The following is a 16,052-nucleotide window of genomic DNA, read 5'->3' as shown; positions in this document are numbered from 1 at the left end:
GGTGGAAGTATGCTTGCACTTGATTTTCTTCTTTATTCTGTTTTGCATTTGCCAAATATTCTGTAATGAGTATGTAATACTTTTTAAATCTGGAGAAAAAAACAGTAACATCAATAAAATTTGCATAAAGGAAGTAATGTATTGGAAGGTGCAAATTAATAAAGCGTCAAATCTTAGAGCAGATGCCATTTGAGAAAAATTTGTGTAACGGAAAGATATCTAAAGATGAAGCTAACCTGGTGCACCAGTTTCACTTCTAGGAATTTATCTTACAGAGACATTTGCATATATGTCCAGAGATATACAGTTTGATTCACTGTTTGTGACAGCAATAAACTGAAAACAGCCTAAATGTACGACAATATGGGTTAGTCAAATAAATCATGGTATGATTATGAAAAACAACTATGCAGTCACTGAAAAGAAATGAGGTAGAAATATAGATAGACAGATATAGATTTATAAACACACATACACATATGAATATAGAACAACCTTCAAAATATCTGTCTAATTTAAAAGAAAGAAAGCAAGGTTAGAACCATTATCTGAATGTCTATTTTGTTTTCCACTATATTATATCCCCAGCACCTAACGTAGAACATTGCCAGGCACTTGTAAGCACTCAATGTAGACATGTACATATACACACACATGTATATGATGAATTTATTATTTTATGTAAGAAAAGAGGGGACTGTATACACATATGCATAGATCATCTCCTGAAGGAAACACAAAAACTGGTTAAAAGTTGAAGATTTATTATCACTTATAATAAATGAGACAATAGGCTCAAAATGGAGTCACTTATGCTAATCCCCACATCTACAAACAAAGACTTTCCCAGGAATGTAATCTTTAACCGGTCAGTCTGGAATTACCTGGTCAGTACTAGTGAGGAAGTCTGCCTGATACACCCTGTCTGTCCCCCTTAGGAAGGTGACCTTGCCTGAAACATGCACTCTTTGCTAATAAACTTCCTTTTCCCAGCCCCCTCTCTGCCTTTAAAACCTTTCATTTTCTACAGCTCCTTGGAATCCCTTTCTATTTGCTGGATAGGATGCTGCCCAATTCATGAACCATTGGATAAAGCCAATTAGATCTTCAAATTTATGGAGTTGAATTCTGTTTTTTTTTTTTTTTCCACAGATTTGGTAGAAGTGGTGGGATTGAAGGAAACTTCTGATAGCATTCAGGGACAATGAGAAACACAGGCTTGGCACTTGTGAACCCTTTTGAGTTGTGTATTTCTCACCATTTCCAAGGGCCATGGGTAAGTCCATCTTGGTTCTGAGTTCCACACTCTTTGCATCAAGCTCCTGATCTAATTAGCTTTCCAGTCAGTTCCTCATTTGTCTGGAATCACTAGTTCCTTGTTGGGAACTGGTGGTAATTTGGCTCACAGTTCACCATTTTTTTTGGAAAACCCGGTCCTTGGTTCCATCCCCAGATTCCAAACTGGGAATTGCTAGCAATTTAGTCTGCAATTCCTCATATACTTGGAATTTCCCTAGATTCCAATATAGGAACTGCTATTTGGAATCAGCCCACAGTCCTCATTTTGGGGGGTTGGCTAGTACAGTCCTTTCTCCAAACCCCAATTTCAAGTTGGGAATTGCTGGTGGTGCACACAGAGCCTTATGTTGGCCACAGTAACATCTCTCGGTTACTGCTGGTGTGTTAAGATGCACATGTTGGTTTGTTTTGTGTAGATAAAGGCTATTGCTACTCAGAAGTAGCTGCAAAATTTTGGGGCACAAGTTGAGCATTTAAAAGCTGTCAGAGCACTTACCACCTAACTCAAAGACTCCCACATCAGTATAAGTTGGTCATGAAATGGCTTAGATTGACATTAGGTCACCCACCAGTCATCAAGATTGAGATACACTGTAAAAGATCACACAGTTTCCAACCCAGCATCTCATCCCCTTTAGGCTCAAGAGACCCAAAGGCTTAGCTTAAAAGATAAATAAATAACGATAAAGATGGGATCCTTAAATTCTAAAAAATTAAGCATGTCACCTTCCAGCACACATGCTTGTTTGTCTAATTTAGGTTGTTTTTTGTAATTTTTGGGTCATTTTTGTAGATATTTATGGCTTCTGGACCATAGGACGTTCACTCTCACCCCTTTTATTCAACATAGTACTGGAAGTCCAAGCCACAGCAATTAGACAACATAAAGAAATAAAAGGCATCCAAATTGGTAAGGAAGAAGTAAAACTACATGCAGATGACATGATACTATATATAGAAAACCCTAAAGACTCCACCAAAAAAACGCTAGAACTGATGAATGAATTCAGCAGAGTTGTAGGATACAAAATCAATGTACAGAAATCTGTCGCTTTCCTATACACTAATAAAGCAGCTGAAAATGAAGTTAAGAAAACAATCCCATTTACAATTGCACAAAGCCAATAAAATATCTAAGAATAAACTTAACCGAAGACGTGAAAGACCTGTATTCTGAAAGCTCTAAAACACTGATGAAAAAAATTCAAGATGATGCAAAGAAATGGAAAGACATTCCATGCTCGGTTGGAAGAAAAAATATTTTTTAAATGTCTATACTAGGGCACCTGGCTGGCTCAGTCGGGACAGCATGCAACTCTTGATGTTGGGGTCATGAGTTCGAGCCCCACGTTAGGTATAGAGATTACTTAATAATTAAATAAAATTACAACAAAAATTTTTTTGATAAAATAAAATGTCTATACCACCCAAAGCAATCTATAAATGTAATGCAATCTCTACCAAAAAACCAACAGCAAGTTTTACAGAGCTAGAACAAACAATCCTAAAATTTGTATGAAACCACAAAAGACCTCAAATAGCCAAAGAAATCTTGAAAAAGAAAAACAAAACTAGAGGTATCACAGTTCCAGATTTCAAGTTATATTACAAAGTCATAGTAATTATAACAGTATGGTACTGGCATAAAAATAAACACATAGATCAGTGAAATAGAACAGAAAACCCAGAAATAAACCACAATTATATCATCAATTAGGTGGCTTAGTCAGTCGAGCACCTGTCTTTGGCTCAGGTCATGATCCCAGGGTCCTGGGATTGAGTCTCACATCAGGCTCCTTGCTCAGCAGGGAGCTTGCTTCTCCCTCTGCCTTCTGCTCGCCCTGCTTGTGCTCTCTCTCTTTCCAACAAATAAATAAATAAATAAAATCTTAAAAAAAAAAAAGACCTAAATGTGAGACTTGAAACCATAAAAACCCTTTTCTCCCCCAAATTTTAATTTAAATTCTTGTTAACATATAGTGTAATATTGGTTTCAGGAGTAGAATTTAGTGATTCATCACTTACGTATGACACCCAGTGCTCATCATAACAAGTGCTCTCCTTAATAGCCATCACACATTTAGTCCATCTCCCACACACCATGAAACCATAAAAATCCTTGAAGAGAGCACAGGCAGTAATCTCTCTGACATTGGCCATAGCAACATTTTTCTAAAGATGTCTCCTGAGGCAAGGGAAGTTAAATAAACTACTGGGATGACATCAAAATAAAAAGGTTCTGCACAGCAAAGGAAACAATCAACAAAACTGAAAGACAACCTATGGAATGGGAGAAGGTATTTGCAAATGACATATCTGATAAAGGATTAGTATCCAAAATATATAAAGAACTGATACAACTCAACACCCAAATAACAAATAATTCAATTAAAAAATGGGCAGAAGACATGAACAGACATTGCTCCAAAGAAGACAAACTGATGGCCAACACACATGAAAAGATGCTCGACTTCGCTCATCAGGGAAACGCAGATGAATGCAAATCAAAACTACAGTGCGTTGTCACCTCACACCCGTCAGAATGGCTAAATCAAACATCAAAAACACAAGCAACAACAAGTGTTGGTGAGGATGTAGAGGAAGAGGAACTGTCTTGCAGTGTTAGTGGGAATGCAACTGGTGCAGCCACTGTGGAAAACAGTATGGAGGTTCCTCAAAACATTAAAAATAGAAGTACCTTACGATCCAGGAATTGCACTCCTAGGTATTTACCCCCAAAATACAAGAATACAGGGTGTGTGGCTAGCTCAGTTAGAAGAGCATGCAACTCTTGATCTCAGTGTCATGCATTCACCCCTATGTTTACTGCAGCATTATTTACAGTAGCCAAGATATGGCAGCAGCCGAAGTGTCCACCGATAGATGAATGGATAGAAAAGAGGTGGTATATGTATCATGGAATACCATTGAGCCACAATAAAGAATGAAATCTTGCCATTTGTAACAACATGGATGGAGCTAGAGAGTATTATGTTAAGCAAAATAAGGCAGTCAGAGAAAGGCAAACACCATATGATCTCACTCATAAGTGGAATTTAAGAAACCAAACAAGCAAAGAAAAAAAGAGAGAGAGAGAGAGAAACCAAGAAGTAAGCTCTTAACTATAGAGAACAAACTGATGGTTACCAGCGGGGAGGGGTTGGGGGGATGGAGAAAATAGGGGATGGGGATTAGAGAGTACACTTATCATGATAAGAAAAAAAAAAGTTTTCAAAATTCCAAAATACCTTCGTTAAAAGATTCACTGCAAAAAAGCAAATGAAAAAGTAAAGATGCAAGCAGTACCTAAAACAAAAGAGTGTAAGACTGACGAAACTCCTACTGCTCCCCTCTGTCCTTCTTTACGTGAGTATTCATTCTAGTAATCCTCCACCTGGATTGTCTTTCCGCTCTGAAGGGACTGCGAGACTGTAAACAAAAGTCTGCTGTGTGAGTGACCTTATGGACACCCCCATCCTATCCTCAAAAGACAGCCTGTGTCTGGACCCCTCCCAGAGTTGATGGGACTCTATGGGGTTTTTTGGTAAACTGCTATGTGATTCTCTTCAAGCAGCCAAGGGAAAACTAAAATTAAAGCTAATGGAAAACTTTGCCAAATTCTGGCAGGTACCCGAGCTGCATACAGATGGGATCCGGGAAAAACTGGCAGAACCCACCTCAAGGTGAGAACTCCTACCAGACTCAGCTCTTCTGTATCTCTGACTGTAGTACCAAGGAAAAAATAAAGTATCTTTTGCAAATACTGCCAAGAATATTTACTGTTTGTCCCAGCTGAACACTGACAAAATATTTAAAAGGATTTCTCTTTTTTTTTTTTAAAGATTTTATTTATTTATTTGAGAGAGAGAGCGAGCAAGTGAGCATGTGCTGGGGGAGGGGTAGAGGGACAAGCAGACTCCCTGCTGAGCACAGAGACATGTTTCTGGGACCCCGATATCACGACCTGAGCTGAAATCAGATGCTTAACTGATCCAGCCACCCAGGCGCTCCTAACATGATTTCTTTTCAGTGTTTCAGCCTTCTCCCTTATGCTAAAATGAAACTTCGTGTCCAGAGAGCGTGGGGGAGCAATTTGAAGATAATGTGATTAGATGGCCAGATGGGCTTCTCGCTATCATTTAGGCTACAACCCAATTTCTTGGGGAATTAAAAGCAGCTGCCTTTACCTTCTCTAGAAACAGTTCAAAATCCACCCATTCTTTTATCAATCCCCAAACCTTCCCTATTTATCTCAAAAGGCTTGTAAGTACCATAAAACTTTTTGGCCTTAGGAAACAAAAAACCTTCTTGGGGGAACTTGCATTCTTTCCCTGTGCCTTTGAGATGTAAACATTCTACATACGTACTCTGTAAACTTTAGGGAGGTAATTCTTATCAGAAGAAAAACAAAAGGGGGAGAAATGTTATTTGGGACTTGGGCAAATGAAAAATATTGTCTCACCACTAATATTAATAAAAAGCTTTAGCCATCTGAGCAGGTAATCTTAACCTTTTCCAACTGTTCTTTATAAGCTAGTAAGTTTTGCATTATCACACCCATCTCATGGCCGTAATTCAAAATTGAGAACTCTAAGGTCTCTGCATCTGTATGTATGTTTCCATGTGTCTGTATATATATGTGTGTATTACAGATGTGTGGCGTCTACCTCCAGATGGTATTGTCAAAATTAATTTGTGGAAGAACTCTATTTAATTGGGCTAAAGAAAATTAAGTACCTGTATGAATTATATATTCCTAAAATTCTTAGAAATGTAGTAAAACTGAAACCAAACACTTTTCAGGTTCATATGATCTGAGGTAATCCTTAGCAATTAAAAGCTAGTTTACATTTGTTGATTTAATTAAAATAGACATGTCTTTATAATTATCAACATTAAAAACAATGCAGACCTGGCGCTTGGGTGGCTCAGTCAGTAAGTGTTTGCCTTCGGCTCAGGTCATCCTCTCGGAGTCCTGGGATAGAGCCCCGAGTTCGTGGGTGGGCGGGGGAATCACTGCTCGGCGGGGGCCTGCTTCTCCCTCTCCCTCTCCCCGCTCATGCTTCCTCTCTCGTTCTCTCTCTCCCAGATAAATAAATAAAATCTTTTTAAAATAATTTAAAAATTAAAAATTAAAAAATTAAAAACAGAGCAGACACAAAACTCTTATTCTACCTGGGTTAACCAGTCAAATAAGTTCCTGTTATCTCTGTTAAAAAAAAACTGTCCACAAGAAAAAAATAACTTGGTATGATGAAATTTTTCTAATTAATCTAAAAATAATTGTTGAGAGCAAGTAAATTTAATAGATATAATTGAGAGAAAAGTTTTTAGGGGAATTTTTGATGATTTCCCCAAATCTTTTTAGTAACCTGAAACTTCAAAGTTTTGCTAAGTTACATGACGGCTAGTCTAAGTATCTGGACCATTTCTAAATAAGATAAAATACTGATACATTAATTACTGAACATAGGTTTACCTACTTTTGGCTTCCTTTTATAGAGGCACTAAAGATATTTGCATCTGTTAGTAAACCATGTTTCGTGCCACATTTAAAAAACTACTATGAGAAAGCATATGTTTTGGGACACCTGGGTGGCTCAGTCGGTTAAGCGTCCACTTTCAGCTCAGGTCATGATCCTGGGGCCCTGGGATCGAGGCCCACATCAGGCACCCTGTTCAGTGGGGAGTCTGCTTCTCCCTCTGCCTCTGCCCCTCCCCCCACTTGTGCTTTCTCTCTCTCAAATAAATAAATAAATAAAATCTTTATTAAAAAAAGAAAGCATATGTTTCTACAAATTATAAAATGTATTTATACATTTGCCGAGCTACAGAATGCTAATGCAAAGAACAGCTCACAGTTGCTTACTCCATAGTTTCCGCTAGAAATGAAAGGTTTCTAGGGGCTAAAAAAAGTCTAATACATGTAATTTAAACTACTTGAAGTAATAAGGGAAACATCTCCATATGCAAGGAAAATAGGATGTGAGTTTTTGGTAAAACAAGTTATGGTAGTGGCGCCTGGGTGGCTCAGTCAGTTAAGCATCTGACTCTTGATTTCAGCTCAGGTTTTGATGTCAGGGTCATGAGTTCAGGCCCCGTGACTTAAAAATAAAAGTATGGTAAAAGAAAAGTGGAAATGAGAGGGGGCGCCTGGGTGGCACAGCGGTTAAGCGTCTGCCTTCAGCTCAGGGCGTGATCCTGGCGTTCTGGGATCGAGCCCCACATCAGGCTCCTCTGCTATGAGGCTGCTTCTTCCTCTTCCACTCCCCCTGCTTGTGTTCCCTCTCTCACTGGCTGTCTCTATCTCTGTCAAATAAATAAATAAAATCTTAAAAAATAAATAAATAAAATAAAATACTGTGTTTTGGGGCACCTGGGTGGCTCAGTCAGTTGAGTGTCTGACTTTTGATTTCAGCTCAGGGTCATGATCTCAAGACTGTAAAATTGAGCCCAGCTCTGCACTGAGTGTGGAGCCTGCTTGAGGTTCTCTCTCTCCCTCTCCCTCTGTCTCTCAGCCCTTGCTCATGCTTTCTCTCAAAAAAATAAAATAAAGGGGCACCTGGGTGGCTCATTCGTTAAGTGTCTGCCTTCAGCTCAGGTCATGATCCCAGGGTCCCGGGATCGAGCCCCGCATTGGTCTCCCTACTCAGTGGGAAGCCTGCTTCTTCCTCTCCCACTCCCTCTGCTTGTGTTCCCTCTCTCGCTGTGTCTCTCTCTGTCAAGTAAATAAAATCTTTAAAAAATTAAAAAATAAATTAAAAAATAAAATAAAATAAAATGTTGTGTTTCACAGAAATAACCAAATTTCCTTGTCAATTTCATTATAATGAACTGCCATCAGATCTTTAATACTGAGCATTTTTTTTAGAAGTTTTCTGTCATTTATAGACACTTCATGTTTTACTGAGATGCTTTTGCAAAAGTTCCTACAAAAGTGCTCCATCAAGAAGATTCTTTGAAAGGGCTCTGGCAAAAGGTTTCTGATAACTTTAAGATTAAAAAAAAAATGAACTAAGTAAGAATTTACAGAATTAATGGGAAAAAAACTGGATTTAAGTAAGAATTAATAACATGGGGTGCCTGGGTGGCTCAGTCGTTAAGCATCTGCCTTCGGCTCAGGGTGTGATCCCAGAGTCCTGGGATCGAGCCCCGCATAGGGCTCCCTGCTCCACTGGGAGCCTGCTTCTTCCTCTCCCACTCCCCCTGCTTGTGCTCTCTCTCTCGCTGGCTGTCTGTCTCTGTCAAATAAAATAAATAAAATCTTAAAAAAAAAAAAAGAATTAATAACATGGGACTTAATGAGCTGAGGAGGATTATAATTTTTATGACTTCTTGCTTGAAACATTGCTGGTTTTTTAATGTTTTATTTTTCCAGATTGAGGAAACTTTTTCTCTTAAACCATTTATGACTTATAACAAGTTAGTAAAGTATGCCTCTGTAACCAAAGATGAAACATTTACTTTGTCTCCCTACCTGATCCCTCCAAAATTTGAAAATTCTTGAGTATTCTTTTTATGACAAAATAGTTATTTACACAAGTTCAATGAGAATATATTCTCCTTGTAACAGGACACAAATGGAAACATTGGTTATATTACCAAGGCTTTGACTGGAATGTTCTATTTAAGAGAGATGGGCATAGATTCAGATATGACTGGTTTGAAGAAATAAGGTTGACTTTATGGAGCCAGTAAAGCTCCCTGGAAAAACTGACCTGGTACCTTGTTCATAAGTTTCCAGAAAAGCAGTCTTTAAAAAAAAATGTTTATATGGTCAATCACTATTCTTGTTGCACTTATGTAAATAATCAGACCAAGTTTGATGCAAAGGAATTAGTTTTATTGTGATTATCTTTGATAAAAATGGGGATAACCATAGAGACAAAAATAATGTTTGCACCTTTGTCCATATTCCATTCTAATCCTGTGAATTGTCTTTGAGGTTTTCTTATATACCTGTATCCTGGACTGGGTCCTGAATTCTTCTAGTTTCCTCAAATATCTGGCTGCAACTCTCCAAACTAACATTTCCAATTTTCTTTCCTCCTTTTGATTTGGAGTCACTAAGAGCAAAGACTGCCTTTCAGTCTCCTTGGATGGAAATAAATCAGGTCTTCTTCGTTACCCAGATGACAGCCAAACTTCAGGGACCTGAGCTTTGGGGACATGTCTTACAGCTGAGGAAGTCTCCACCTGCCACCTGGCCCTGTGCACCTCAACATCTTTGATCTGGAGACCTCAAAATCAAATTCCCTAAGAAGAGAAGTAGCTGACCTTAAGATAAATTGCTTCCACCCAAGAAGCTGGATCAAGACTTCATACTTGAACTGAACATAAAACGCTTTCTTCCTCTCTTTCTTTCCTCTACTCTGGCGTAGGCTTGGAACAGTAACGCCATCATCTGGGTCTCCCAGGTCATTGCTAAGGGGGGTAACCTTTCAGGCAGCCAGATTTTTCATCAAAAATTTTGATGTGTCCATGATGCTAGAGACCCCTTGGTCCATTTCCCTGTCTATGGTTAACAGTGCCTGGGAAAGGGACACAAGGCAAGGGTAATCAGAAGAAAACCACCTGTGTGGTCTACAGACCCTTAAATTTTACCGGTCTCCATGACTCTCACCTTTCCAGTCCTGAACCACAGACTCAAACAGGAATTACCAGGAGGCATTCCTGATTCAAAATTAGCTTGGTAGGTCAGTGTTCCCCTGGCTAGTATTAAATGCAAATGAAACTATGAGCAGGAACGTCTTAACTCTTGAAAGTATTGCAGAATCCACTCCTAAAATAATAGCTACCCGACAAAAATCCTTAGACTCTCTTATTATCAAGTTATTCTTGATAATAAGACAGACTTTAATTCTCTCTTAGCTGAGCAAGGAAGCGTCTGCCGTGGCCAACACCACCTGCTGAGCCTGGATGAACACTTCTGGGGAAGTTGAAACTCAGTTATGTAAGATCACTGGGCAAGCCACTTGGCTTAAAAAGGTGACTCTTTTAATGGGGTCTTTCTTTGACTTATTTGATTTTTATTGGTCTGGGTCTTAGGGATCATGCCTCAAAGTGCACTTCAAACATTGGTAATTTTCCAGCTTGTAATAATCATAGTAGTCTCCCTGGTGCACTGTATCTTCTCAAAGGCTTTATTTTGTTTTTTTAAGGTTTTATTTATTTATTTGAGAGAGACAGAGAGAAGGCATAAGCAGGGGGAGGGGCAGAGGGAAAGGGAGAGGCAGACTCCCCGCTGAGTGGGGAGGGCAACCCAAGCCGGGGCTCAATCCCAGGACCCGAGGACCATGACTTGAGCCGAAGGCAGACCCTTAAGGGACTGAGCCACCCAGGTGCCCCCTCTCAAAGGCTTTAAATGCATGTTTGCTGCTGCTAACCACCGAGCAAATGGTCTCCCTAAGACTGGAACATCAGAAAAAGAACAAAAAGAACCACCAACTTAAAAATTGTAAACCTGAAGTTATAACCTGTGAATGTCCCAGAGATTAGGGGGAAGAAGTCACGACCTGTGAGTACCAGACAAAGAATCAACAGAAACTTCAAGAACGTCAGAGCAGTAGCTGGGAGTGGTGCTAAAGCCACCCTTAGTTTAGCTGAGAGCTGTGATCAAAAGAGGGGAACTGTGAAAAAAGAGCCAGCGGTACCAAAATGGAGTCAGTTATGCTAACCCCCACATCAGCAAACCGAGACTTAATACCTAACCTAATTGGAGTTTCAGCTTTTTCCAGGAACATAACCTTTAATGAGTCGATCTAGAATTACCTGGTCAGCACTAGTGAGAAATCAGCCTGACAGACCCCCTTCTGTCCCCTTTGCTAATAAACTTTTTCCCACCCCTTTTCTGCCTTTAAAAACCTTTCCTTTCTACAGCTCTTTGGAACTCTTTTCTATTTGCTAGACGGGATGTTGCCCAATTTACGAATCACTGAATGAAGCCAATTAGATCTTCAAATTTACTCAGCTGAATTTTGTTTTCAACACACTGGGTATCATTTGTATGGTTTTAAATGTTTACCATGTACCTGTGTTACTTTTTCAAATCATTTTAACTTTAAAATTAATAAAATTAAATAAAGTCTCAGCTGAAAGTCTGCTTATTTCAAGCAATTCAGCAGAATAAAATTCTAGAACAAGAAAATCACTTGCAGAGTTTGTGGGAGTGTTCTGACCTCTTCCCAGGGGTGAAAATTACATAATGGGCACCAGGAGCCCACAGGACAGGGGAGGACACAGGTTAGTTTGATCACGGGGTCCTATTTATTTATTTATTTATTAAAAAGATTTTATTTATTTAAGATAGAGCAAGAGTGGGAGAGCACGAGCATGGGGAAGGAGAAGCCAGCTCTCCACTGAGCAGGGAACCCTACGCGGGGCTCGATCCCAGGACTCTGGGTTGACCTGAGCCAAAGGCAGCCCCTCAACAGACTGAGCCACTCAGGCGCTTCTCCTCTTTCAGTAGTTGTTTGAAAGAAAGGACATGGCAGGCAAAGGGCAGTTAAGCTGCTGATTTCTGCTTTGTGTCTTTATCAGAAAGAGATCAGGAATTGGGGGTTTTGTTAATTTTAGGGAATGGCATTGGGTCAATAAAGATCCAGCCCAATACCCCCATGTTTCTCCATGTCCAAACATGAAGAGTGGACATGGCTGGGTGTCTGAATGGTCACTCTGGGGCCCAGCAAGAACCTCCTTGCCAAAAATGGAGGACTTTTCTCCCCCTGGACAGAGGCAGGAAGAAGAGACATCCATTTTCAACAAAGATGGTTTTCTATGCACTGTGGCCAATTCAGGTTTGATTGCACTGAGGATAACTTTCCACAGGAGAGCCTAGGCCTGAAAGTTGAAAGACCAAAGCTCTAGCCCCAGCTCTGCCTCTAACTGGGCACAAACTCAGGCCAGGGACTTCTTCTCCCTGGACTTCAGTTTCCTCACTAATGAAGTCAGACTTGGACTAAAGCCGTACTTCCCAGACTTCAACCATTCACACATCTTATAAATGATTTTCGCCAAATCTACCTATCTTATTAATGTAACATCTTGAAATGCGTACACTTTTTTAGATTAAATAAATCTATTTTAAAAGGAAAGTTTAGGGGCGCCTGGGCGGCTCAGTTGGTTAAGCATCTGCCTTCAGCTCAGGTCACGATCTTAGGGTCCTGGGATCAAGCCCCGCCCCTGTGGGCTCCCTGCTTGGAGGGGAGCCTGCTTCTCCCTCTCCCACTCCCCCTGTTTGTGTTCCCTCTCTAGCTCTCTCTGTCTGTCAAATAAATAAATAAAATCTTAAAAAAAAAAAAAAAGAGCATGAGGGCAAACCTTAATGTGACAGTAAAACTCCTTTACTGCAAAATATGTTCCTGAGAAGTATGGAGCTCTTAATTCTTTTTACTTTAAAAGCTAGGAAAAGGGGCACCTGGGTGGCACAGCGGTTAAGCGTCTGCCTTTGGCTCAGGGCGTGATTCCGGCATTATGGGATCGAGCCCCACATCAGGCTCCTCCGCTATGAGCCTGCTTCTTCCTCTCCCACTCCCCCTGCTTGTGTTCCCTCTCTCGCTGGCTGTCTCTATCTCTGTCAAATAAATACATAAAATATTAAAAAAAATAAAAGCAAGGGAAAAAAATCATTCTGTTGCTTTTTAATGGAAGTAAAAACATATCATCCTGGGTCTGTAGCAATAATATCCATGAAATTATAGGTTTTATGTGATAGTTATTTCCCTAATATCCGTTAAAATAAGGCCACGAACATTAAAATTCTGAAATTATAATAGTCACCGAAAGCCACTCCCCGGGCCACTCACAGTTGGCACAGGGAAACCCTGGACTGGGAGAGCGCCCCTGAGTCTGTCAACCAGACCCCTCTGGGATCTCAGAATTTACCAGGAGCCGGCCTCTGACACCAGGGATGTGTCTTCCTCCCTGGATGGGGAGCTGGGCCACCCTACCTTTAACTGGGAAGACGTGCCCGTACTCCAGAATCTTGAGCATGGAAGAATGTTTCCAGCTGAAGCCTTTGTTCTTCCCCGAGGAACCGTGGCAGGGCAGCTCCGCTGTGTCTCCCGCCTTCCCCAGCACGACTTCTCTTCCCAGAGTGACCATGGGGAGCATTGCTAGGTGGAAAAAAAGGAGGTCTGGCCCCAAGGCTATCCCCCTACCCTTGTAGCTCCCAGTCAGCCCCTCCTCCCACCGGGACCCCAAGTCTGAACACTCACCCAGCTGCAGCACCAGGAGTAGGTGCCTAAAAGCAGCTCCTCGACTCATCGCGGCCTTGCTGAGGCAGGCAGGGACCTGGGCCTTCCCCGCACGAAGGGCACGGCCTGAGGGAGAGGCCAGTCATTAGTCAGCGGCATTTACTGGGCCTGGGGCACACAGGGAGACGGGCGGACGATCACAGTCGCACCCAGACCGCCAAGCCAGGAACCGAGCCGTGCAGACTGCTAAGCGGACGTCCACCTGGCCATGCTCCACAAGGCTGCGCCCAGGCCACAATGGGTTCTCGAAGTGGAATCAGAAAAGGATTCACAGAGAAGGTGTCCAATTAGTGGGGACGGAGGCAGGGGGGCCAGGCCAGGCCGTGAAGGTGCTTGCATGCCATGCTGCCCAGCCAGGCACCAGGGAGCCAGTAAAGGACTTCGTGTCAAGAAGGACACGGTTTGGTTGGCAGAAGGGCTCCCTTCGGCAGCTCGGGGGGGGGGGGGGGGGGGGGAGACAAGCTGAGGGAGGCCGAGCACAGGAGGCGAGGCGCACCAGGCCCGAACTCAGACCAGTCAGAACTAGGGAAATGTGGGAAAAGAGACTGCCCTGAGGGGCACGTCTGAGGGCGAATTCCCAGGACTTGGGGCCAGAAACACTGTGTGGGGTGAGGGAGAGAAAGAGCAGCGGGTAACTCCCTGCTCACTCTCAGACCAGCCCGGTAAGGCCTCTGAGGGAAAGAAGGAAAATGCCGTTTCAGGGTTGGTTTCTGTGAGCTCCGGAGATGGTTGAGGCTGGGGCGGGGTGGTGGGGGGAGAGGAGGGGTGTCGAAAAGCTCGGAATGAACCTAGCACCATGGGCAGCATGAGGTTAGAGCAGTGATTCTCTCTCTCTCTCTCCTTTTTTTTAGATTTTATTTATTCATTTGAGAGAGAGAGAGAGAGAGAGAGAGCACAAGCAGAGAGGAGAGGCAGAGGGAGAGGGAGAAGCAGGATCCCCACTGAGCAGGGAGCCCGATGCTGGGCTAGATCCCGGGCCCCAGGACCCCGAGATCATGACCCCAGCCGAAGGCAGATGCCCAGCCGATTGAGCCACCCAGGTGCCCAGAGCATCGATTCTCAAAGTGTGCTCCTGGATCAGCAGCAGCTGAAAACTTGTTAGAAATGCAAATTCTCAGGCCTCACCCCAGACCTGCTGAATCAGAAACTGGGGGCAGGGCGGGGGGGGCGGTGTGGGGTCTAGCCTGCTGTGTTTTCACAACAGCCCTGACTGGCGCAGGCTCAAGCAAGCAAACCATGAGTTAGAGGGAAAGGCAGTGGGGGGGGGGAAGGCACCCCACTGAGCCACAGCAGTGCGTCAGGCAACCTGTCAGGTGGCAGGGCTGAGCTCCCAGCTGGGAGTCTGAAGAGGGCTCAGGGAGGGAGGGGGTGTGCGGGGGTGTGGGAAGGCATCGGAGGCCTGACTGAGAATCTTGACAGGGAGGCTAAAGGGTCAGGGCTTTGTTCTGCAGGCAACTGGGAGAACTGCTGAGTTTTGAGCAGAGACAGGACGTGGTCTGTGTAGAGCTTTAGGAAGAGGACCAGATGACATGGAGGGAGTGGGGACTGGAGGAAGGCCACCAGATAATGTCTGGAAGGCAGGCAGGAACTGGGCTCATATCTTTGAGCTCCAGGGCCAGACTGTAAGCAGGCCTCAGAGGCGTGGCTGCCTTGGGGGACAGTGTCAGAGTGAACCTGGTCCAGAGCTTGGCAAGAGGAGATCCTGCGTCCAGAATTGTTCCTCTGTCCCCAAGCCCAGGCTTTGCTGTCTGAGCTCGGCAGCTACCTGCCCACTCGCACGGCACCTGTCGATGCCCTTGCGGGCATGTCCATCTTCTCTCTCATGGCAGTGATTTGGGTTCCCGCAGCTTGACCTCCTCTAGGATGAAGATGCCCCAGCCAGCTCTGCCGCCCCTGTGGGCCTGGCACCCGCTGGAGCGTCGAGAAGGGATTTGGGATGTGTTTGGTTAACTTCAACCAAACTGAATTGCGTGGAGGAGGGAAATCACTGACTTCTCTCTGTACTCAATGTAATAATTCTGTCACTGAAGTGGGTCGTTTAAGTGTGTGTCCACACCCAACCCTGGCCTGGATGGAGCCAAGTCACCCCAATCCATGTTGCCTATTTTTGTGCCCCCCCTCCCCCACCCCTTCCCACCCCTGGGCCACTCTCCAACCTCCCTGCCCTGCTCTCTACAAGGAGACTGACCTTTGCAGATTATATCAGCCAAGCTCCCTTGCCCCCCTGCGACCAGTTGGGGTTGGACAGTGGCAAGCACCCACGAGAGATGGGAGGGTCAGGGAAAGAGGTTGGGGTATTTTTCCTAACTCTCTTTCTACTCGGACGTACTTCCTGGCAGTAGGTATACTCCCTCCCCCTTCTTCTACCCACACCCCAACTGTAGCTCCTGTCAGGTGGTCCCTGACCCACAGCTCAAACCCTCATGGGGTTCCAGAAACATCATTTCACCCTTGCCCTTTCAGGACCCTGCCTACTGTGGTTCACAACTGTGTGCTGGC

At 43.3% G+C, this 16,052-nt stretch overlaps 1 protein-coding gene across 3 annotated transcripts in view; it reads right to left on the bottom strand.

Moving 5' to 3' along the window:
- The window catches only part of CD4 (CD4 molecule), a 38,304-nt gene that overhangs the window by 18,205 nt on the left and 4,047 nt on the right, over positions 1-16,052 (bottom strand). For 2 of the 3 annotated variants that reach the window (XM_045781347.2, XM_045781349.2), the window contains exons 2-3: positions 13,515-13,619; positions 13,248-13,433 (exon numbers count right to left, since the gene is read on the bottom strand). In XM_045781347.2, coding sequence (XP_045637303.1) covers positions 13,248-13,433; positions 13,515-13,563 — 235 coding nt within the window. In that variant the 5' untranslated portion in view covers positions 13,564-13,619. The remainder of the gene's footprint in view (positions 1-13,247; positions 13,434-13,514; positions 13,620-16,052) is intronic. The other variant, XM_045781348.2, reaches the window with a different exon arrangement.

Source organism: Ursus americanus, chromosome 25 (genome assembly GCF_024610735.1).
Source record: "Ursus americanus isolate L20-20 chromosome 25, mUrsAme1.1.p, whole genome shotgun sequence".
Taxonomy (NCBI): Eukaryota; Metazoa; Chordata; class Mammalia; order Carnivora; family Ursidae; genus Ursus; species Ursus americanus.
Note: the sequence above shows the minus strand (reverse complement) of the source record. Positions and strands in the feature narration are given on the sequence as shown.